The 25595-nt window shown below is 42.4% G+C and overlaps 1 protein-coding gene across 1 annotated transcript in view; it reads right to left on the bottom strand.

Moving 5' to 3' along the window:
• Nucleotides 1-4590: 4590 nt before the first annotated feature.
• The window catches only part of EFEMP1 (EGF containing fibulin extracellular matrix protein 1), a 50498-nt gene continuing 29493 nt past the window's right edge, over nt 4591-25595 (bottom strand). Inside the window, exons 6-12 of the mRNA XM_072333351.1 lie at nt 19288-19410; nt 15571-15690; nt 12760-12879; nt 11172-11291; nt 7996-8119; nt 7682-7877; nt 4591-5785 (exon numbers count right to left, since the gene is read on the bottom strand). Coding sequence (XP_072189452.1) covers nt 5627-5785; nt 7682-7877; nt 7996-8119; nt 11172-11291; nt 12760-12879; nt 15571-15690; nt 19288-19410 — 962 coding nt within the window. The 3' untranslated portion in view covers nt 4591-5626. The remainder of the gene's footprint in view (nt 5786-7681; nt 7878-7995; nt 8120-11171; nt 11292-12759; nt 12880-15570; nt 15691-19287; nt 19411-25595) is intronic.

The raw sequence follows: 25595 nt of genomic DNA, 5'->3' as shown, positions 1-25595 counted from the left end.
ATGATGACTTGATTTTAGTGATGCATTTTACCCTTCTGCTTTGGTATACAGGCTTCCCCTCTGCAGCCCTTGCTCTGGCTTTCCAAAATCTGTTTGTTTTCCTAGTTTCCATGCCACCTGTGAGGATTTCACTCTCTGACTTCCCACTTGGGTGTTTGTTATGTATGTTCTGCATAGGAAACATTCTTCTATATTGCACGTGGATAATGTGGAAACATTCAAAGTGCAAGACAGTGTGACCTCAGAGGGGAGTTGGTTGCAAATTCAGATGTCTGTCAAGTCACACTGGCAGGTTTCAGATCTTGAGGTGTCTGTGCACAAACTTCCATGGCTGTCTCTTAAGATGTAAAGAGGACACCTATATTATTGTCGTCAACACAGCAGTTGGGCTGGGTTTACTGGGTTGAGGTGGCTGGCAGGCTGTTAAATTTGGAAATGTTGTCTACTTGTTTCTGTGCACTTATTTAAATGTACACCTGGTGTACAGTTGGAATAATACAAGTGTACAGTTGTAATTACAGAGTAAATAGATAACCAGAAGGTATCTAAAAAAAGACTCACCAGTGTTGAGGCCCACAATCAAGATGGACACTCACCAACATTGAGACTTGCCACAAAAACTCCACAAAGGGGCAACCTCCCGAAAGAGATGCTGCCTTAAATGGGATCTAGGAGAGGGGGAGTCAATTACCTTCACCTGTGCTCCCACAGCTGGCTCATCACTTGCCTCAGATGGTTAATCAGAGGTTCAGGCTGTGATCAACAGTTTCCCTTACACCTGAGGATAGCAATAGATGTTTTCTTTTTCTGTACCTCATTTGCAGAGGTTTTAGGTGGTACTTCTTGAGGCTGGGGCATGGGGTGTACAACGAGTGCTTTGTTAAACAGCAATAAACTGCACCAGTGTGTGCATCCATAGGGTAGGAACAGCTGAGGCTCTTTGTGTTGCTCTAGTGCTGGGGCTACTTGGCTCAATGAGCTTCTCCAAGGATGGCAGTGCCGGTGGGGTCCTGCTTGAGAGCTGCACCTTTCACTTCAAAGCTCTGAGCTGAAGCATGCCAGTGGGAATGCTTCCCCTTTTTGAATGTGCACTCTGTGGTTATATAGCAATAAGTTAAAATAAAAATATTGATCGTCTGTGTGTTGCTGAGAGGAAGCAGAAGCACAGAGCACGGTGCCCTGTTTAGAACTGTGGGGGTTCGGGATCAGGAAGTGAGCGATTTCTAGCTTCAGTGAGTGGGAACGGTTTGTAACCATGTCTACAAACAAAGCCTGCAGCTCATCTAAGTGCAGTCTGTGAGATGCACTGCTACACATCCTATCCGCAAAGCCCCAGCCCCGTTATCTACATGTTCTGAGACACCAGGGACACCTCTGCTGCCTCTTGGTGTTAGTGGTGCAGCAGTGGTTGCTGTAATGAAGTTCAATGTGTGCAGCCTAAATCGATGTAAAACAGAGCTGTGCTTTTTTCCCATGCAAAATAAATAAATAAATAAATAAAAAATAACAAGAGCTTTTGCACTCTGTCCTTCAAATTTGCTTTGGCAGCTATAAGCCATCTCCATTTTATTAAACAGCTCTCTTTCCTCCTAGTATATACAAAAATGTTTGCAGTATAAACAGCTTAACTAGACAGCTGCCTCTCCCCAGATGCAGGATGCAGTTTAACTTCTTGCCCTGTTTCTGTTCGCCAGGGCTGGTAACTTTTCCTGTTGGCCAGATGAAATAAATTGGATTTTGTACCAGATGCGCGGAGCTCAGTTTTGTATTACGCAGGTGTTTCCCCAGCTGGGCAGTGTGGAAGCGTGCCATTTTGCTGAGATGATGGTGAGGTTTGGAAATGTGAGGGCGTTAAAAATAATTCTCCGTGTTAACAGTGGGCTTTGTCCCTGGTGGGCTCCATATGCTGAACAGCTGACTGGGGCAGCAGCTGTTCTATATTTTAATAGGAGAGTTATAAAGATAGAAACATGGATGATCATTCAAAACATAAGCAACTCTTTGCAGTCATGGAAACGGGATACAACAATAAACTTGCATTTGTATTCTTTCCAAGCAAAATAATCCCGCTGCTCTGCGTTCAGGTGGTCTCAGGGAAGTGAATGAACTTGGTTTTCTGTTTCCTTAAGTTCTGTTTACTCAACCCTATTTCTTTAAACCTTTTTCTCTCTATTTTCTATTTCAGAAGCGATATTAAACTTTGCATGCGATGCTGACTTAGGTGGTTCTCCAAGTGAGAGATTTATGTGAGAAACCTCCCTGAAGCGCATTACTGATAACTGCACTGGGATGCCATAGCGAAAGCTGAGCACACGCTCCCCTTTCAGCTCATTCCTTGGAACTTCGATGCCCTTTCGACACAAGCAGTTATTTATACTCCTGTAGCAACTTTGACGCAGCTCCGCATCCTGAGCATGGGATGAATCTGTGAGTTTCCCCATTAACACCACACGGGTTTTCTGACAGCACTGTGTGTAAAAGCTCACCAAACCTCAGGCACCAAACCATCTTCTCCTCTTGCTTGCAGGCTTTCTGGACCAGCGTAGGCTCAATTGCATACTTCACACCTATCTGAAACAGCCCCAGCCGCAGTCTTCCAGCCCCTGGTCTATATTGCTAGCCTGCCCCAGTTTTGTTTCGGAGGGGCTGCTGCTGTTTCAGCTCCCTGCCGCTGTGGAAGGGCTGTGATTCACTTTGTGCACAGGAATGGTGTGCTCAGCCAGCCCATATTGGAGCGATGTTCTCCTGAGCTGCATGGTAACCCCATACTTGGCATGGCTGGGCTGAAAGCAGTCTTATATCGACCTGCATATTGCAAACAGATGGGGGCCAGGGTGCTTGGCTGGACAGTTTGTGCAGAGATAAAAGTGGGTTATATGCAGTGCATGAGCACGATGAAACGTGGAGGAACGGGCAGGCCGAGTATGGCTTGGGTGCATGTAAGAGCTGCAATTGCCTTTGCTGCTTATGTCATTTGATGCACAAAATATGAAGCAAAAAATGTGGTTCCTGCAGTATGTACAGGCTTTGTGGGTTTACCAGGAAATCCAGGTAAACCTCCTGGATTTTGGGATCATCTGGCTAAGTGTATATGTCAAATTTATATATGCTTATATACGTGTATATATAAACCAGTCCATTTTGTGCTGTTGTCAGATAAGCAGAAATTCAAAGGGCAAATGAATTGCTCAAGCAGCTGGTGCAGTGGCGGCATGTAAATGGATTTGCAGCTGGATGAACGGAGCGTGTTTGGGGCTGGCTGGGGGAGCTGCAGGCAGGAGCTGGGTACTGCAGCTGCAGTCCTGGCCAGGGCTCTCACTGGTACAGGGTGGGTTGGTTGTGGGGCTGCCACAAATGTTTCTCTACTTTCCTGATGATTGCAAGTAAGTGCTGGTGACAAAGCTGGTGTCAATACGTGCCCTGTTTGCATTGGCAGAGGTTGAAAGCAGAGCGGGTCATTGGGGCAGAGCTTGGCAGCATGGGGTATGCCAGAGATGGTTTGTGGCTCTTGGATTCACAGCAGGGACCAGGCAGGCACTCTGCAGGCTCTGGGCTGCAGGAGGGAAGGCCATCCAAGCCTTCCTGAATGTGAGAAAAGTGACCTTTTTAAACCTAGAATCAACAAATCCAATTGCTTATTAGAACGAGCAGCGCTGAATTGCACAACTTAGGCAGTTAAAGGAGGCCTGACACGTTTACTTCCATTCTTGTGCCGGGTGGGGAGTTACCTCTCAGACCAAGGAGGCTCACAGTAGTGACACTAATGGGGAGGAATCCCTCTGGTGAGAGGAACGAGCTTCCTATGAGCCAAACTTTGCACACTGAGTGTTTTCTCTGTGGAAAACAGATGAAATCCCTCTCTGAAGTGACCGGGTTTGTACTGGTGAGCCTGGCTTGCAGAGATTTATGAAGGCTACCTGTGGGCTCATCTCACAGCCCTGGGGCCCCGGGCAATGACAGTGTGGCCCGTGCCAGCACTATTTATTTTTCTGGCCTGTGCCACAACCATGTGCTCTGACCCCATTGGCAGATGAAGTATTTACTCAAAGCCACAAATGAATGCCTGAAGGAATCACTGGGCAACGGGGTCCTGCTGCAATTTGTCTGAGTGTGGGGGCTGCGATGTCCCGAAGTGGAGCGGCTGCGGCCCATCCCAAGCTGTGTCCTGGAGGCAGTTTTGCTGCTGCGTATCCCAGGATCTCTGAATGCCGTATCCTCCAGCCATGCTCACATCCTCCAGCCATGCTTGCTGCTTCTCTCTGGGCATTTGCCCTGAAAAGCCATCCCTGAGGGTAACAGAGCCTCTCAAAAAACCCGAATACGCTGGTCTGCACCACAGGAGGATTTTTGTGTACAATAAATACACTGTTGACAAATTTGAAGCTCTTTCCTTTAGGCCAGCAACTAACGTGTTGGTATGACTGTTTAAAATGTCAGCAGGACGCAGTAGGTAATGGCTGTCCTTCCACAAAGGAATGGTGTTTCTAGTTGGCCAGGAACTAACGCTCTGTGCCATTCTGTCTATAGAACTCAGAGCAGCGAGCATTCAGCCCTGTAAGGTGTGCTAGGACTTTCTCAAGGAAGACTAAATACACTGTGGTAAGAGAACTTTATTAAAAATTTTGTACATCAAAGGATTAACTGCTACGTTTTAAACAAAAAATAAGATTTTACATATTACAAAAGATGCTATTAGTTCTTGAACTAGAAATAAATTTTCTGCACACTGTACATGACACATCTGAGCTGTAAGAGCAAGAACTGGACAGTGCTTGAAAATGGATGATATAACTTAAGCAAATACGCTTGGTTTGTGGTACACAACACATCTGGAAAAACAGCACACCAACTTCTGTCTGAACATGCTGCATCCAGACCAATGCTCTGACCAGTAACAACCGGCCGCGTTCTTGGGACAAAATGTGTGCCCATTTTCCGTTTGGGGTCTGTCTTTGTAGGAGAAATGTTCTTCCGACGGCCTGTTTCTCTCGGAGAGAGCACAGCGTTATTCCGTGGTACGGTCAACGCAATCTGCACGTGAAAACCTTCTCACAATGCAACTTTACCCCCCAACCCAGACCAGAAAAAAAACGAGTGACAGCACAACATAAATGCCTACAGGAACAGATTCTTATTAACTGTTAACTTTTGTTAAAAAGTTAGTTACAAAGAAATATATTTAGCTTATCAGAGAACCATTACTTTGCGTATCATTCATAATACTTTGCTTTTAAGACTGTCAGTGTAGCTGCATTAGAATTTTAAACAAGAACAATTCAGGATCGCCTCTGAATTGTGTGACCTATTTGGCTACGAAGGGCGCGTGAAGTTTGACAGGATAGTATGAACATACAGTTCTCATACAAAAGTACTATGCATCTAGGCCAAGGAAGGTAATAAAAAGGTTTAAATCTTTATACAGAAAGTGACAATGCCCATGTTATACTATGGAACACATCTACTAATTCTGAATTACAGGTGTAATGTGTGGGTTATCAACTTACTAAACAAATATATATTAAAAAAAAAAAAAAAGAGTAAAATCTATAAATAAAATAGTAAGTGCTTTCTTTAAGATAATATTCTTTGGCTGCTTTAAGTGCCAGTGAAGGGTTACTGAAAACCACTAAAATGCGTAAGGTCCCACTATGATTGTTAATCTTAACACTGAGCTTGTACGGTAATTCAAGCTGTTGACTGTTAGCATCTCCAGATCCACAATGTGTTCTCTTGGCCCCGATAGCGATTTCACCAGTACCAGCATTGCACTTACGGCGCTTGTTTGCTGAAAGAAGGGAAAAACAAAGTTCAATTCAGTCAAATCTTAAGCGATTCTCTAGCTGTGTCAGGGGACTGCTTGCGTTACTACACCATAAAAATGCTCCGCCTCAGCACGGAGATTCACAATGCAAGTATTATTTAAACACTTTCAAATGGCCGTGACTAATCTCACACCTGGCCTTGCTGGAGGAAAAGCTTTACCTGACTGGGGCTTGGAGGAATAAACTGCGCTACAAAATCTGTTCCTGGTTATGCTGACTCCCCTAAAGGACCTGGACAGCGGTAGTCTGTCCCAGGATGGTTTTTGTTTTATCTCCATCTATCAGCTTTTAAGATACATGAAGAACAAGCAGAGAAACCTAATGTATTTAACAGTGATGTGGCTTATTCAGTGGAGGGAAATTGCACTATGGCTCATACTTCAGGAGAGTCTGTGTACCCCATGAACACTTGGAGTTCTTGCAGCTAGCCTCACTGCCTCCTGCAGGAGCTCCTTCCAGGCTGGGGTCTTGCTGCTGGGGAATGAGACGTCGATGACCCAACCGAAAGGCGGCATGCCACTAGAGTGGTGAAAGGCTTCCTAATTTACCGATGGTAAGGGGGGAAACTCATCCCTCCCTTTGCCTATTGTATTTTGCTCCCCATGTGAATCAGGTAGGTTAGACAAATGAATCCATGTGCTGCATCAGAGACCTATTGCAGGCTTCACTGAAATGGCAGGAGTAATTTCTAAGAGAGAGCTCTGTTGACCACAGCCAACCCTCTGGCAGGAATAAACATGTGCTTCCTTATTTAAGGCCCGTGATTTCTTGTTGGGTGGCAACAGAAGAACGGAGCTCAGTTTCAAAGTTGATCTGCACAGTAGATTGGAGTCTTCCCTTACCTAGAATGAACTCATCCTTAAGAGCTGTCCGTGTTTTTTTCTTTTCTTAAAACAACAGTAAATACTTTGGGGGTAGGTATGGGGCTTTTGATGTGTAATAAATCCAGGGAATAGCACCGAATTATAGGTATACCAGATTAAGCGAGGCACAGGCGAGGAGATGCTTGTTCCTATCTTGATGTAAACAGGCAACGCCGTATTAGTATTCTTCTGCTGTATTATTAGAACACCCTAATCCTCATATTTTAAGAAAAATAAATGAGAATGTTCTAATTAATAACATTCTGGCTTGTTTTCAGTGCCGATGCTTTTCTACTGAGCATAAAGCCACACATAATGGAAAAAGGATTTTCCAGGAATTTATACATATTAAATGTCCATAAAAAAAAAAAAAAAAAAAAAAAAAAAATCAGATTCCTTTCAAAAAGGAAAATCTTAAAGTAGAAGTTGGTTTCATTCATCTGTAATCTACTTGAGTGCATTATACCAACAGGAAATACTGCTGTCCTAAGTCATTTAAACTTCTGCGGTTTTCTGAAATACTCGCAGCACTGTGAGAAAAAAAAGCATCCCTCAACGCAGACTTTGCTGCACGTCAGAATTTCTCTCTCTCAGAATCAGAGCCCCATCCCGAGCTATTTCCTGACTTAATTTCTTTTGTGGAGAAAAAGAATGCTCGTTAAATGCCTTTTGCATCTTTTACGGTCCTCTTCTAAATATATACAGGTGGGATGTCAGCGACTGAAAATATCATAGAGGCGTTTTGAATTCTGTTGAGTATCACTCGCTAAATGTTCATGGAGGTTCCTTGCGCTGCAGTCACACGAACTGTTTGATTCTCAGTTTATACAGCTGTTGGGCAGAGCAGGTAAAGGCTTGAAATTTGTAAAGCAAGCACACTTAACAAGGAGCTATTAAAAAGCTGATGAACCGTGTATGCTATGATACTGCTCTTACAGGAACACTGTGACACCCTGGCAGCACTAGTGGTTCATACCCTGCTCTACCAATACTCACCCTCAGGTAAAATTCTCCATTTTCATTTCCCGACTTGATCCGGAATGTGTTAATAGTATTAGGATAAATAGTGGTTGCCTGAATCTGGAAGATATCGGAAGGCACTGTTCTGTCTGAACGGATGCTCATATATTTGTACACAACGGAGTAGGGCAGCTCTCGGCAGATGGTGTTTGATACGGGGCAGACACAGCGGCTGAAAAACAAAAATGGATGACTTGGATAGCAGCAGACAAACAGTACTTGCTTTCTGCCAGATTTGGTCACGCTGCCTGATGTGGATAACCCTAGAAAAGTGTCTGTCTTTCTCTTACTTCTCAGATGTGAGGACATAGGGCTCTTGACAAGGATTTATCGGGTAACAACGAAATCCTCCATGGTAATTCCAGCAAATTTCATCCTCTCTGCATTCATTAGTAGTCTCACACTCATTTATGTCTACGGGGAAGGAAAAGGAACGGTCAAAGCAGATGAAATGAGTTTGATACAAAAACACACAAAGCAACAACCACCAAACAAGCCACCTATTTTCTGCTGAAATTCAAGATTTCTGTTTTCTTTGCCTGCTTTCCTGGAGCCTGGCTCTAAAGCATTTCCTGATGCAGACATGGAACGTATTTGTTAAATGTATGTTAATTCTAAACATTTTTTGTTGACCAAAGAAACATGGAGTCACACTATCTATAATTCAACTGTAGAAATACTGAATTTCCAAGTTAGCAATGAATCATTTTCCAGCATACGACATCTTATAGGAAGAAGATCGAGGCCTTTTGCAGGACCTCACTTCTAATTGCCTGGTTTTCATGGCCTGGCTAAAATGCCCACGAAATGGTTACATTTCAACAGAAATAGTTCTGAAATTAACCCAGCCTCATAAAGGGGTCATTCAAATAAGCAGGATCTCTTTGAAGATACAGGTGCTTTTTTATTTTAAAGATGGTCCAACTGCACAAGGTGCTCTTAGAAATGAAAAGAAATTCCAGTATGAAAGAGAGATGGATGCCCGGTATGGTGCAATGGCACAGACAGACGGACAGCCCTGTCCGGGGGTCCAGCTAGGGGAATAAGATAAGCTGGCTTCCCACCTGACAGGGGGTGAACTTGCACAGGGTGACAGTGACTGGACCTTTGTCTCTGCCAGGGGCAAAAGGAAAAGACTCCCCCTTGCTCCTGAAGTCCCACTAGCTGATAGATTTCAGACTGGTGTGGGAGAAAGAAGAAGGCATGGATGGCAGCTGAGAACAAGGAGGTGATCACATTAAGAAGGTCCAACTGAGGACCTGAGTCATGACCAGCGCTGGTAAAAAAAAGGACAAAAGATCTTAGCAATTGGAGATTTTGTGCTGAGAGGCACTGAGGCATCCATCTGCTGTCCAGATTACCTCTCTGGAGCTTTGCTGCATTATGGGGGCTCGCATTCGGGACATCAGGAAGAGGATGCTGACTACAATAAAAGTAGAAGACCACTATCTCCTCCTGGTGTTTCAAGATGGGTCACACAAAGCTGTGACTGGGAAATTAAAATATATCAAAAAAGACTTTATGTCCCTTAGGAAGATGTTGAAGGGATCAGGAGTGCAGGTAGTGTTCTCCTCAGTCCTCCCAGCTGGAAACTGGGATCCAGGCAGAAAAAACAGACCACTTGAATGAATGGCTGTGTGAGTGGCGCCACATCAAAGGCTGTGGATTCTATGATCTGAGATGCACCTTTGCCAAACAAGGAATGTTGAAGTGGGATGGTACACATCTATCCAGGAGGGTGAGGACATACTAGGGAGCAAGCTGGCTGGGTACATCACCAGAGCTTTAAACTAGAGCTGCTGGGGGAGGAGGTGTCTGCTGGGTGACAGAGAACTAGAGAACACTGTCGCTTTAGAAAGCTGTGGGGAAAAACTCAGATTTGTCCTGGAGGTTTGTGGGAGGGCTCCTCTAGGAAGGCAGTGAGTCTGAAAACCCACATGGTGGAATGATTTGCATAACTGGAATACTGACATTGAGGGCTATGAGCTTTTTACAAGGGAGAGGCAAGTTAAGTGGGGTCAGAAGGGACAGGCCAAGGAGAGTGTGCCTCCTCTGATAAATGAGAAAGGAGAACTGTCTACAAGAGACATGGAGAGGACTGAGGTACTCAATGAGTCCTTTGCTTTACTGGGATCAAGTGCACCCTGAGCAAGTGACACCAAGCAGAGTGGTACAGTTGATACAGCAGAAGGAAGGGATGTCGTCCAGAGAGACCTTGATAAACTTGAAAGGTGGGCCTCAAAAGGAGGTTTAACAAAGCAACGTACAAGGTTTTGTGCTTGAGCTGGAGTAATCCCAGATATATGTACAGACTGGTAGAAGAACTTGAGAGGAGCCTTGCTGAGAAGGATTTACAGGTCCTGGTAAATGAAAAGCTGAGCATGGGCCATCAGCGTGCTCTTGCAGCTCAGAAGACAAGTGATATCCTGGGCTGCATCAGAAGAGGTAGGTGGCCAGGAGGGTAAGGCAGGTGATTGCCCCTCTCTGCTCTGCCCTTGTGAGGCCCCATCTGCAGTACTGTATCTGAAGGAAAGATGCTGAGATTTTGAACAGATGCTCTGAGGGCTGGAGCACCTCTCCTAAGAAGACAAGCAGAGGGATGTGGGCTTGTTCAGCTTGGAGAAGAAAAGACTCCAGGGAGACCTCATTGCAGCCTTCCAATAGTTAAAGGGAGGGTGTAAACATGAGGGAAGGAAACTTTTTATATGGGTAGATAGTGATAAGGCACGGGGGGAATGGTTTTAAATTAAAGAAAGGAAGATTTAGATTGGATGCTGGGGGAGGTTTTTCACTGAGGAGATGGGGAGGTGCTGGCACAGGCTGCCCAGAGAGGCTGTGGATGCCCCATCCCTGGAGGTGTTCAAGGCCAGGTTGGATGGGGCCCTGGGTATCCTGGTCTAGTGCTTCACATAGCGGCTGGCAACCCTGCCTACAGTGGGGGGAGGTTGGAACTTGGTGGTCCTTGAGTTCCTTTCCAACCCCAGCCATTCTATGATTCTGTGAAATTAGACTGAACCCTAGAACAAAACAATAGGAACAGAAAAACAAACAACCCACCGCCTTACAGCCTTTTCATAAATTTGAGCTCTTTCCCTCATCCTCTTCTGACAATTAACACACTTATTTCTAAAAATAAAGTCTGTTCAATCAGGTTCAGGGTTACAAGGTAACAATTCCTGCATTATTCAGTATTTTGGAAGAAACTGCAAATAGTAAATATGGTACCTGTGAGAAAAACAAACTGTAAAACTATAATCCTAAGCACTTGAGGAATTTAGAGTTGAACTGAAGGATCCACATTAAAAGAGCATCAAATATACAATCAGTCATCAAGTGCATCAACATATCGTTTGTAAGCATGATTACACTTCCGTAAAACGTAAATACTTAGCAAGCATTCTTAGTCTTGTGTGAAGCAATGTTACTAACAACGCAGAATGGGCAGTGCTAGGATAGAGGCACTTACCTTGACATGTTCTGCCTCCTACTACCTGGTAACCTTCAGGGCAGACGCAGGAGAATTTTCCTGGTTCATTCACGCACTGATACTGACATATATAACTTGACGTTCTGCATTCATCAGTATCTGCAGAGAGCAGAACTTTGGGTTATTGTTTTTGATACCTACCTTCCCACAGGACTAAATACAAGAGCTAGTTGATGTTTCTGAGAGAAGAAACAGTGAAGCTGTTTTAAAGAATAAGTTCTCAAGGACTCTGGAATGACTTAACACCTTGAAGTTGTAAACTGAAGGTCCAGTTGTACTTGTATTGTTGCTCACTCTCAAAACTGAGAAATACATTTCTCTGAGGAAGTTAAACTAAGACTTCAGAAGTAGTTTGGGAAAACAGGAGTGAGAATCTACAGTTCTTCTATTCTAGAAAATGGCTGCTTCCACAAAAAGCAAATATGAGATAAGCTAGCATAGCAAAAACTGTTGCTTTCGTACTTGTGTGCTACCCTAACGGAGCATTCTTTTGGGGAAGAGGGTAAGTGCTGTTTATCGTGCTCCACAGCTGCTGCTCTGAACAGCTTTTCTTGTATTCCCACAGGTAAGGCCTCTTTTTTGTCTTCAAATAATATTTGAGATATACCATTTATTTTTCTTCTTAATCCTTGTGTAACCATCAGCCCCTTGCCAGAGAGTTGTACCATGAAACTGATTGAAACACCGTATGTCATTGCCCAGAAATGAAATTAAAACAACAAAAACTAGGGAATGGCTTGGAAAACACTGCAACACCCGCCCAGTACCTCAGATTTGAGCCCAGCTCTCGACTTTTGTCAGGGATTATCCTGAAGGCTGCTTACTTGCTGCTCCCTGCTCTGTTCGCTTGCAAGTAAGATTAAGCTTAAGAAGCTTGGAGAGGAAGCATCTGTAATAGCTCTGCTGGCTTGTTTAGGAGGGCAGTGGTAAACCAAAAAGACCTCTTTGGCTCACAGACTGGTAGAAGGGATATGGGCTTTAAGGGTGAGATCATCCTGTGTCCAAAAGGAAATTAGAGGACCCCTGTGGAGGCCCTGGCAGAGGAAATAAAGTGTTGATTGTATAATCATCAGGAGACATGCTGTTTGTATACACAGGCTTGAAAGTGCCTCAAAAGCCCAATTGTTGTTTCCCTACAATCAAAAATTTAAGGTTTTTCTTTTCAGAGGAACCTAACAGCACTCAGAATTTCAATTGTTTTTTGGTTTTCATTCCTTTCCAATTCATTTAATGGCCATCAGCATTAGACCACACACAGTTCAAGTGTTTGTGAAGCTTTATTCTCCCCAGCTGTGATCTGAACAGTAGTGATGTCCGTCCTGTTTTGCCCTTAGTACTTAAGACAGCCAGCCATACCAACGCGTACCTGAATTAAACTGCAGCTACTAAGGTGTGTATCAGCAACATAATTTGCAACACCAAAGGAAAAAAAAGTCAACAAGGTTTTTGGCAATGAAACACACCCACAGTGTGTTTCCACTTGAATTCTACCCCTGAGCTCAGAGATACTTCTGGGAACATCAATCCAAAATGACTGCCCTTCCAAGGAAAGAAAAACATTGCTTACCTTCACAGTTGATTCTGTCACTACTTAACTCAAATCCTGGGTTACACTGACAGATGAAAGAACCCAGTATATTGTAACACTGTTGTGCACACGGGTTATTGGCATCACACTCATTTATGTCTGAAAGGAAAAATTGCAGATCATTATCTTTGGTTCCTAGTGATTAGGCTGATCAAGTGGATTAGTCCTTGGTCCGGGTTTGTTGCTTAGTCGGAGCTCAGCTGACTACAACACTACAGACCTGCAGTCTCTGGAACAATGTCAAATCTATGCTTTACATTCCATGCAGAAAAAATGAGTATTTTTCCAGGAATGAGAGTTATCCGAATGTGTACTGAATTATTCCAATAATGTTTAGTGTGGCTATTAAACTCCACATTCCAGCATCTTTTTTTTTTTTTTTTTTCAGATATAAAATGCCAAGTCTATAAATAATTGATATAAAGAACACATACTGATAAGACCTCTCAGCATGTAGTGGTTAAGATTTGAGCTATTTATTACTCCTTAAATTTGTTCTTTGAAATACCATTACAATTACAACATGAGCCGTTTAGGCCAGTACAGTTTTGCAGAGCTCTAAGGCCTAGACCATACAGGGGGAAGGTATGTTTCTAGACCAGATTTTCCACTCTGTGCCACCCAAAGGATATCTGTGAGAACTCTGCAATACGGGAAGAGGAGCAGTTTAAACGCAAGGTTTATAGAAGTGTAATCACATTTGCCATTTGTAGTGCTTATTTTTATAGGCTGATGACTAATTGTTGCTTCTTTGTTGCTTCCTTGTTTTCCCTTGTGTTTCTTTCCTGCATATTTTCCATTCATATTTGTGCTCATCAGCTGTAATCATTAGTAGAGAGCTGCACTGTAAACAGTTTTTGAATTCATAGCTTTTGCAAGCGCTTATATGTGTCAGCAACGGTCACCTACAGAAACAACCAATAAAACTGCAAAGAAACCAACCCAGCAGAAGATGAGGTATTCATGAGAAGTAAACCAATGAGGAGAATATTAATTAGCTACGTGATCCTCCGGGACCTGACAATGAATTAATAGGGGAGAACTGACTACCAAGCTTTTTTTCCCCCTCCTTTTATTTGGTTTCTGGCAACAGTGTGAAGAATGTACATCATGACAACGCTACCAGAAGGAATAAATAAGAAAGCCAAAGCCACAATTCCGTTTGTTTCCCTTCCAAGAAATATTGACCCACTTTCAATATATGCAAAAGTTGTAAGACAAATGTGATCAGTACAGCTGCAAAGTATCACTTCTGCCAGATGACTGTTGCAGATGTGAAAGTCTGCCTTGATGCAGCAGCCATTCTTTTACAGATTTTCTTGTTAAGATTCACTTTACTTTTCCTGGTGGGAATATGACTTATTAGGCTGGGAGGCCAGCAAGCGTCAGGAGGGACTTCTTGGTGAAGCACCTAGCAAACTTGGAGCCATCATACAGGTTTGTAATTGAAAGAAAACACATTGAATTTGAGCCACGGAAAGGGTCAAACGAGTAACAGCTTGTCACGTGATTATGTTAAATCCACATGCAGAATTTATTCTAGTATTTGGTGGAAAGCAATGAAAGCCTCTGTCACTGCAGTGCCTGTACACATGTGTATTTAGCCAGGGAGAACTCCCAGCCTTCTCTATCACCAACCTCTTGATTTTCACAGCCATTCTCACTCTGCTGTTCCTAGTTGAGATCTCAGTTGTGTTAAAGTCAACAGCCAAAGAGACAGAGTTTCAGTTCCAAGATAATGTTGCACGAGAAAAAAACAAACAAAAAAACTGCTAAGAAAAAGGGGAACACAAACCACACTTTCTGTTATTCAGCGCTAGGAGCACGGAAGGGTACTTAATCTTATTTCCTACTCTCTTCCCTAAAGCCTTGACATTTTGAAGAAGCGTATAGTTGGAATAATACAAGTATAGTTGTAAACAGGTAGCCAGAGGGTATCTAGGGAAAAGACTCAGCAACTCTGAGGCCTTCGGTCAAGATGGATAATGTTGAGGCTTGCCACCAGAACTCCACAAAGGAGCAATCTTCAGAAAGAGATGGTGCCTTAGTGGTGGTCAGCCCTTACATGGGATCTAGGAGAGGTGGAGTCAAGCTCCACTCCTTCATGGTGCACAGCTGAATTACCTTCACCTGTGCTCCCACAGCTGACTCATCACGTGCCTGAGATGGTTAATCAGAGGTTCAGGCTGTGATCAACAGTTTCCCTTACAAGAAGCAACACTGGGCTAAGCTAAACTTTGCTCAGGTTCAACACAGCTATTTATGTTTCTTAGCCCAAATCAGAGGAAAGCCATCTCCTGATTTCCTACCTAGCCTTATTCCAAAACATGAAATAAAAAACAAAGGACAACAAAAATTACCATCAGGAAATGGCAACGCAGGTTTTATTCTTTACTGGTATTTTCAACAACACTTGTCTTTCAGTACTGTTACTGAGAAATGTGTCTTTAAATCCTGGACAGTTAACAGCTTTGCTTAAGAAATTACATCTTTCTACCAAGTATGTATACCTGATATAAAATTATTCACTACCCTGGTACTTCGGCAGCCATGTTTTCCTTTTTATTATTACGATCTCTAATTCTTTCACGGCAGATCTTATGATTTCCTACACTCAGGTCAGCCTCTCAATACAGAAACTAGTGTGATGTGTAGGTTGGTATTTTATTTTATTTTTTCCTTTAGCAAACTGGGATAAAGACAATTAAATTGCAATCATGGCAAGTCATGTGTCAGTGTTTTTCTCTACCAAGTGAGCTCACGTGTAAGTGCATGTAAAGAAGTTCTTACCTACGCAGGTGTGGTTGTTGGATGCCAGCTGGAAGCCAGCATTGCACTGGCAGTAATAGGAACCAGGAGTGTTTACGCATCGATGGTGGCAGTAAGGAGGCAGGGTGCATTCATCTATATCTGATTTAGCAAAAAAGAGAAATCAGTTCAAATGGAATCACGGGCGTTCACAGCTGCTGTGTTACCCAACTGTAAAGTTAAATGAACTTGATTAAAAGCAGAAAAAAGTTTATGTGGGCTAGATATTGCTTCCACAGATCTCAAGGGGCATGCTGCTTTACCCTTTCTTTCCATTAACTTCTTCAGTCTTTTTCACCAACTGTCTTCCAGCCGCTACTAGCAGTACCTCTGCTAATTTTACTTCTTATTCAGTTCCACAGTACTGGTCGTGTTTGTTGTTTTGTATGGGCAGAACCCAGAATGTTTCATTCAGCTTTTCAAAACCTAAAATGTCCCATGCTCATGCAGAGTGCTGACCAACACAGCGACTGCAACTCACGGACCATTTTGTTTTTATCCAAAAGTTCTCATGCAGCACACTTAGCATATACTAAATCTTCTCAGCCCTGTTAGGAAAACAGTCCAAATTTTGCCTGTGAGGACAGGCGATTAGTGGCCCTGAAGAGGAAACAGATGGCTGTGCTTCCACAGGGATCCCCCAGAAACTGGCCAGGTTCCCAAGGGGCTGCTCTCACTGCCTTTCCTCTCTTGCATACCTCTGCATACAGCAGCACCACAGCTCGAGCACCTTCTGGCCGCGCTCTGGAGCTGAGCAAGGCGAGTGCACCGGTTGGATGTGCTATCTCAGGCAGCATTCTCTTTCCCTAGGCTCTCCACGCAGATCAGCCCCAGTTGTGAGGTGGAGCAGACTGCCTTTCAAAGCTCCAGCATTCCTAATGTGCATCGGAGCAGGGTTTTCACCTGCAAACCACACAAATCGTGCAACAGCCCATTCTTTTACCTCTGCATTTTAGAAGGTTTCTTTATGCTCTGGAGGAGATCCTGCCTGTTTGGCTGCAAATTGATTTTTAAGCTGTGCTGCAATGCTAGTCGTGCAGAAGTTGTCTTCAGTTATGGCCTGCTTGAGCCTGGTAGAGAAACCCACGCCTGTTCTCTACATGTACACAATGGGAGATTTCAAAGGCTCAGTGCTCAGACAAATAAGACCAGTTTTCACTGGAACAAAGAAAGGCACTTCCCATAACCATGCCAGATCTTGAATTTCCTACCTCCAGCTGTTTCCACCATAGCTGTGTTTAAAAAGAGGCCAAGGTTTTTTTTGTTGTTGTTGTTGGTTTTTTGTTTTTTGTTTTTCTTTTTTCCCCCCAATTTTTATTATGAGAGAAGTGTTTGTTTTAATATGAAGTGAAAAAATAATCATTATTAGAAGTTAACCCCTTCTTTGTCCATTTGGCATCCTCTGTCAGGAGCTGATCTTAGTTTTGGAAGAGTTTGAATGAAAAGGCTTACACTGGAAAATTCCTGGCTATCCGTACAGTAGCAGTTGCTGCTGTAACTCTTTTGTTGCGGGGAAATTCCGAGGTAGAAATGGAATAAATCAGGAGGTACAGCAGATCTCGCATCCCTGAATTTACAGGACTAAGCCCTCCTATTTGCTGTTGAAAGACTGAGCAATGTAGATACTTAAGCGACACTTTGCTTTTTAGGCACTGTATTTCTGCATGGAAATGCTTCCAGGATCACACTCCAATTCAGTGGGAGTTTTCCTTGCAGGGTTAGACTCTTGTGCTCATCAGCTCCATACAGACCTAAGTGCTAAACACAACCTACCCAATTCTGCCAAATCTTCTGTTTGAAGTCACGCTGGAGTACAATTCACTCTCTCTGCTATCCCGTGTTTCAGGAAAGACTAATCTTGCAGTAAGTGAACGACCAAATTCTTAAAATAAAACAATGTAATATATAAAAGAAATGATGAATGGTTAGAAGTCAGTCCTTCTCTTCCTCTAACTTGAGGCCAAAGGAGTCTGGAAAATTTTTGTTCAAACTTGAGAGAAACATTTCCTCCCATATGGAGAACCTCTATCAAGATCTGGCCCCAAGAACATTTTCTGTCTAAGCCGTTAAAAAATAAAAAAATAATAAGAAAAATATCCCCAAAGACAGGCTTCATTCTGAATTGCTGACAGTACTAAGTGCTTATAATTTAGGTCAGTGTGTAATATGTAACACAGGTGGTGTTCTTACTTTTGACCTAAATAAGAGAAGGGAAATCTCATTTTCCAGACAACTTTAAGTGTAGATTTAGATACATAGATGGATTCATGCAAAGATACATGGGTGCATTTACTGAGCTCTTTAATTTAGGTCCCATAAGGCTTTCAAGTAGTGCCCTGGACCATGATATCAAAAGTGCTACTGCACAGCAGTTCTCTATTTCTTAAAAAAAAAAAAAAAAAAAAAAAAAAAAAAATTAGATAAAACCCACCTATTTAAAACTTTATATATATGTCAGTGACCTGTCAAAACTATCTTTGTGCCTACACTCCCAAACTATTCATCCTCTTTTTGCAGAGAGAACTGAGACATATCAGATACATCTGTGTGTACACCGATTTGTCAGTTAAGAGCCTGATGCATACCTTCAGAAAAGCTTTTGGGGGTTGGTTTCTGTAGCCCTCAGCTCACAACCCCTGAGAAAAGCCATGGCCAGAGATTAAAGTCAGACTGGATGCACACTGAGGCTTCTCCAGTGTCCTTCCTGCAGCTCTTGGTGGGCAGTGGATACCTACAGCCTTGTCAAGCCTTTTTTGGAAGAGCCAAAACTATTTCCATTAACTTTTTCAAGTTCAAGATTCTCAATGTGAAGAAAAAAAGATGAAGTTCTGTTCCTGCTTTGCTGTGGACCCAAAAACCATTTTCTCTTAGGCTGCATAAAAACCAGTCTTGTGACTTACACGAAGTGGTCCTGAATGTCACCTCACGATGTGTACAGTTGATTCTCTTACTTCACAGTTGTTTTTAATATCTCCTGACAGACCTAAAGCTTGGGAATGGAGCACCTACATACAAAAGCATTTAATCCATTGAAACCATGATTAAAGAGGTGCTATGGGTTGACAGAGGACTGCAGGAACACAGTAAAGGCACTTTCGCATAACGTCCCCAAACGAGGATGGAATAGGAAAGATGCAGTGTTTATGCTGCACTTGGATTTAATTTAATGCTATGCTTGTATAGGTCCCAGAGGTGCCGATGGTTTATTTTGGCCCAAGGAATAAAGCGCAGTGGTTTATAAGTTGCAAATATCATATACTTGAATTCAGAGTTTCCATCTCTTTCATATATACTCATAAAACAGACTGTGCACGGGGGCTCTGCAGAGCAGGGATTAGGTCCGTGTGAAGGTAGTGCTTTGTCCTGGAGATCTGGATTCAAATCTCACTGAGGTCAGTGGAAAGACATGCTTCAGTTTGCTGCTATCATAGACTTATGACTGTATCTGGGACATTAGGCAATGCCCCAATACAAATAATAAACACAACGGCAACTATTAAGAAACTTAATCTTGTGAAGTCCAATTCCAAGTGTTGATTACGCTCAAAATAGTTTCTAGCTACATGTTTTAGTGATTAATTATTTTGATAAAGTGATTATTTCAAAAATGAACAGCTTTTTTTTACCCATATGTTTTATTATAAGAAGCTGCAACTTCAAGTAATGAAAGAAAATAATTTTGGCAAGAGGAAGACTTACCGACGCATTGCTCCCCTCGTTTCTGATAACCTGCAGGACACTGGCAGCTGAAGGACCCTCTGAGATTGACGCACACTTGGTCAGCTCTACAGTTATGAGTTCCTGTAGCACATTCATCTATATCTTTATAAAGACAGCAAATATAATGTTAGCGACAAAGCTTACTTAAAGTATGTAACCTGTTGAAACGCTTTACCTATTTTCCAGCTATCTATAAACAAGGGCAGCAAAGTTCAGACGCTCCAAGGACGGAATCTCAAAGCTTATTCCATCTGCAGGATACAAACTTTGATCACACTTCCCACAGTTTTTAACCACATCTGAAAATATTTCCAGATAGAATTATTTAAAATAATCTTTTTTTCTTTCTTTGTCAAATAGCGTTATTATTTAGACTAACCACCATAAAACTTTCTGAATGTGTCTTGCAGCTCTATGCTACTTTACCCATTTGGCTTTTTTGTTTTTTTCTCCCCATGCTGAACTACTCCAGAAGACTTCAACAGAAGAAGCTCAGCTCTTTCTCAAGAATTAGATGTAGAAATATTTTGCTAATGTTATAAAGGACTCTGGTGATCTTTTTTTCTTTGCACGGTTCCCATGCTCCACATTCTTGAGAGGGACTTGGAACTTGGTATGTGGTGGTGGCCTTCTCATCAGGAAGAGATCTGCCTCTTGTCATTCCCATGAAAATTCCCTTAATTCAGTCAATCTGTTCAAGTATTTGGAAATGGGAGGACGCCTGTTTGTATTTCAGCAGTAGAGCTAAAAATGCAAAGACTCGACCAATACTTTTCTGTGTAATTCAGGCAGCTTTTCATTCACGCTAAACGCAGGCTTATACAAGTATAAAAACATACCGACTTTGCCTATTTGTTGTAACTGCTGGAGGTACTTACATGCAATTAAAGTGCATGTGCTGACAAACAGCTTGCTTAAAATGGAACTGCAATTTCGTTTTCTCATCTGAACATCCAAAGCATTAGAGAGCTTTTTATTGTAACCTGACACGGTACAGTGAAAAGACTTTTAATTTTGGCATTCTACACAATTTGGAGACTCCAGGCTGAATAAACAAATTCCTTAAAACTTATGATCTCTAGTTTACAAATCTCAGCTGACCTCTCTATTTGTATAGGCACTTGGGACGTTAGAACATCACCAGTGGCAGATTCTGGGTGGTGCTTTGGAAAAAATGATGGATTCTTTCACATCGCAAATGAAAACAATTTTGACCACAAGATTCAATAAAAAATAAACCATCAACAGTTTGAATTAACTCTCAGTGTTTGCCCTTTCCCCTAATGTCCGAACATTGTACATATACATATATATTTTTTAATCTGTCAGGAAAAATGAAGTCCTTTTTTGTTTGCTCTTTGCGTTTCAGCTGCTGTGCCGGTGCAGGCCTTGCTGACTGCTTTGTTCTCTAGTGACAGCTGAAAAGCACATTCTCAGGTGTAAGGATTTGCAGGGACAAGATCTGGCTGCCTCATACCGACCTGACACATCATTAACCACTTGAGCCAAAGCACAGTGGATGCAGCACAAGTCTTTGCAGGGAACCCGCTATGCTTTGCATGCACCCCTAGCTTCTACAGAAGTTGAAAATAAAATGGCTGTAACACTCTTCCAGATTAAACCCTTTTAAAGTATGCACACTGTTGTGGAACAGAGAAAACAGGTTGGATCCATAGGAACCTCATATACGAGTAAACTTAACGTGAGCAAGCTTTTAAGGTGGATTAGTTAAAATGCATTAAGTCCTTGCACAGTCACTTGCATCCCTGGTTTGATTTCCATCAAGTTTATTTTTCTATGGGATAATAACCTACTCAGCTAAAACAAAACAAACTAGATTGACTTATGCACTCGGGGTCTTTGATTTCTGTCCCAATGGTAAGTTCAGTTTGAAAGAAAAACAATTATTGAAAAGTTCTGTTTGCCTGCTAACCTCCTCCCCAGTTGGAAACCGTTGGAGGATTTGACACTATGGCCACAATGATCTGTGTTTACAAGAAAGACCTTTTCTTGAGGCTTATTTCAAGGAACCCCCCAGAGCTCTCCTAAGCTTCTACTTCAGCAGGAATGGGTTGCAGCTCACCAGTGACCGGGCATGTCTGTTCTGCCTGACTTCTACACACTGTGAAAAGAGGCACAAGGGGAAAGGTACTAGTGGGAAATCTTTGAGAACCCCAGTCCTCTTTGATGGTTTTCTTTCTTTCTTTCCTTCTTTCTTCCTTTCTTTCTTTCTTCTTTTTTTTGGTGTGGTTTCAACTAGATATGTACTCAGCTGCCTAAGGTGAGAAGTGAAGGTGGACAGGAAGCTGCCATGCTTAGAGCAGCCCCGCTCACCTCTGTGCGAAGGACTCGGTAATATTAGGGGAAAGTAAGTGGTAGCCTGAGGATCATTTTTCATCAGTGCTTCAAGGAGAATACCGTGGGAGGAGAACTACAGGCAACTATGCTAGGAAGGTTCCAGTGCTGGAACATTCAGTTCTGAAATCTTTAGCATTGCAATAATTACAGCTATATCTACTATTGTGATGTATACAAAAGAGTGAGCAAGTGCGTGAAGATTTCAGTGTTGGAAGTGGTGCCAGATGTGAACTGTGTTGGTGTGATACCAGAGGCAGCCCAGTCCTTGTGGAGTAAAGAAAGAAGCACTGGTGGATTTGGCAGTGTGATGTTGCTGCACAGATCTCTGCATCTGTGCTCAGTGAGGCCCAAAGAAATGCTGAGCTTCTTGGTGTGCATCAATGTGACCCAAATCATCCTCCACTAGACAGACACTCACTTTTATTCTAATTGCACTGAAAATTGCTCGAGCACTAGGGGAGTGGAAGTTGTAGAAAGGAAGCAACATCCATGCTGGAGGTCTGCTTGGGATGAGGTGGATCAGCACCACTTTTCTCAAGTGTGCTAGCACTGCTGAAGGGTGTATACGAACACATACATTTCCCCTCTCATGAGAAACACCATCACGTCACACTGGCCTTGCCAGCACTGACCTGAGACTGCCGCTTACTTCTTTGTTCATGGTTCTCAAAGGGACAGACCTGCCTATAGTTGCTTGGGGTGTGGCTGAACTCTAACCTGAAGCTTGCAGATCATTCTGTCAGTTATGTCCCTACCGTTAGAAAAATGGTAACTCCTAAGTCTTCAACTTGTTTTTCCAGTTTAAATCAGACTTTTCCAATCTGTTAAGTTCCTAGCTTGTTTATCGTAAATTGCACTGTGCCCTCAGATCCTGACAGCAATCTGGAAACTGCATCAATTCCTACTTTAATCTGTATCAAATGCAATAAATACTGGGATGAGACTGTGATTACACAAAGCATATGTTTTTCCTTAAATCCCACCATCTCATTCCATTTGATGTTTCTTGACAAAATCCCTGGCCTTAAACATGAAAAGTAAAGGAGGGCACTGGGAAGCCATTCTTTTGGTTTCCACCTACTGCAGGCACACATGACCAAACCGACTTGACAGTTGTGAAGACGCAGCAAGCAGGGGCAAGGCTGTGACAGAAACTCCTATAAGAACATCACAGAGCTCACCAGCTTTAATCCTACGAGAAAGATAAATTTGTTTGACCTTTCCTCTAGCATGAATGTTTAATAACATGTGTACGTGCATGTGTATTTATAATAATTAAAAAAAATTAAAACAAGACACTCCACTGCACACACTTGTCTCTCTGGGGAGAGGGTGAGAGAACAAACATGTGACAGATGTTTGTCATGTTGCTTAATGCACTACTGGAAAGCACTCAAGATACCACAGTGATGAGTGCAGTATAAGAAACAGATCTAGAAAGAAAATAACGGGCTTTTACAAGCTCATTCTTGAGCATCTTTCCTCTGCATCTTCGTTTCCAAATTTAGTGTCATCATGACAAAGTTTGTTTCTGTGTTTCAGCAACTGATGCCACAGCTGAAACTCCACTCTCAAGATTTGCAAGACTCTTTAAGCTGTACATGAAAGCGCATTCCTTAGCAACTTTGTTTCAATTTAATTTCTACATATTACACATTTGCTCACCCAGGTAGGCAATTTAAATCACACTGGTAACCTATAATGAAAATGAGCTGCCCTTAGCACCGCTCCTTCTTTCTTTGTATTTTCTAGTCTCAGCTAATCAACTACAAGGTTGCTCTGTTCACTACTGGCAAACAGGAGCAGTAGGTTTATGTTAAACTGTCAAATAATCTGATTTGTACTCGATCATTGATACATACAACATATGATATAGAGATCAATTCTTAAACTCGTTGTATCCGAGTCTAAGATGTTGCTCAAATAATAGATAATTACTCTGACATTGGTGCTGTGATTACTTAATGCTTATATAAAGGACAAAGAGATGCAAAAGGCTTAGCAAATGAGCCCGTGCCAGCAAAGAGCATGGCTAAGAAACTGAGCTCTCCAAACCATGCCAGAACAAGTGCCACTGTTAAGAGTTTTTCTGCCCATGTCTACCTGTTGTTGCTCCTTGAGTATTAAAACTTCCATGGGAAGCCACTGTGAGGTGGATGCCGCTGTGTGGCTTTGGGTACTAATACGAGCTTTTATGTAAATACATATTCTGTGACAGAGGTTTAATTAACTCTCGAGAGAGTCAAAACACTTCAAAGAAATTCCTCATGTCTCTGATTAGCCAGGCTACCTAGCCTTATCTCATTGAGCCAGCACACTCTGTGTTGTGGCTGATGCCATTTTATTCCCTGACAATTATCCTTGGGGCAGTCACAGCCCGGTAGCTGCACAATTTCCTCTGGAATAAACTGAGCCTCTCCAACGAGCCTTTTGCAGACCCTGTGTATTTGAAAACTGAGCTGGGTTACCTTCAGTGTCCTGACTGTTGTAGTATTTACATAACCTAATCGACACCAAGCTGTTATTATGGGATGCATTTTTACATTAAATAGTTATCTACCTGTTTAATAAACATTTTATGATTACGGATAAGTGTTGGGATTGAGCGCTTGAATTTCTCTATGTTGCTTACAGGATCCAGAATGCTATCTTGATAGAACATTACAGTTTGACAACCAAGCACTTGGAGAGTTGGAAACACACAATTCGGTTCTCTGAACAGTCATAATTTAGACATGTTATGTATACGAATTATGACAGGCCTTAACTGCATGAATCTCACATTCTGTTCTCAGTCAAACATTACCAATCCCGAAGTGTGCTAAGTGGTACAGTACTTTATCCTTGGGGAATGCTGTGACAGTGCAGAAATTGCAGTGATTACTGCTGTATAAAAACCTTAAATTAATTTAAACAGTCAGAGTTAACAGGGAAAGGAGAGAAGAATGTTTCATTTAAGGACAATGGTCCCTCCATTCAGTTTCATACAAACCACACAGCTCTTTTGGAAGTGTTTATAGAAATACCCAACTATACTATAGAAAATCAGATCCCCATGACTCATCCTAATACGAATGCTGCCTTTTGCAGTCGTCTCCCAGACTCTTCTGGAGGGTTCATTTTAGAAGACTTTCAAACTGACAACTATCTACTGACTAAGATAACTCTGATTTGCAAAGGCTGTTGTTTGAATTTTCCAAAGACATAATGCAAGAGCCACGGAGGGCAGCAGAGCTTGCTCTTCTATTCCTTCAAAATATAAACCAACTTGCATTTCATAGTTTTAACTCCACAGGCCTCACTAATAGCTATACCCAGTGATTCCCTCATTTTCCAAAAATGCACCCACACTCCCCCTTGCAGTGATTTACACAATTATGTCCCTACACTGCTGACTTTGGCAGCCTGCTCTATATTTCAACCACTAGTTGTGTACAGAAATTCAGCTTTGACCTGCTTTTTAGCCATAGCTTTCTCTAAATCTAGCATATGGTTCCTTGTTTCAGAGCTAGTTAGTTTTTCTGCTGCTTCCCTGCAGTCCATTCTCTCAGGCTCTTATCTGTATCCATAAAACTCCTTCCTAGTCTCATTCTGAGCTACGAACCTGGCACGGTTCCCTTCATGCTGTGACTCATTTTTCCCAAACCCCCTGACTCATGCCGCTTGCTCACTTATGCAACAGCTTAATCTCTATAATTTTCTTCATATCTTTATGAGAAGAGCATAAATTCACAAGATGCATTTGAGCAGCACTCCAAACTTTTGTAGAAAAATTCCAACCCAAACTATCCTTTGTTTTATTTAAGCCATTTAAATCTTTTCTCCTCTAGCTCGTACCTAATGAGTGTTCTTAACTAACTCGTGTATGCCTTACTCCTGGGACTGCAGTGCTTGGCTTCTTGCTGCTCACTGGTTCTCAACATACTGCA

This window comes from Excalfactoria chinensis, chromosome 3, assembly GCF_039878825.1.
Source record: "Excalfactoria chinensis isolate bCotChi1 chromosome 3, bCotChi1.hap2, whole genome shotgun sequence".
NCBI classification, from domain to species: Eukaryota; Metazoa; Chordata; class Aves; order Galliformes; family Phasianidae; genus Excalfactoria; species Excalfactoria chinensis.
Note: the sequence above shows the minus strand (reverse complement) of the source record. Positions and strands in the feature narration are given on the sequence as shown.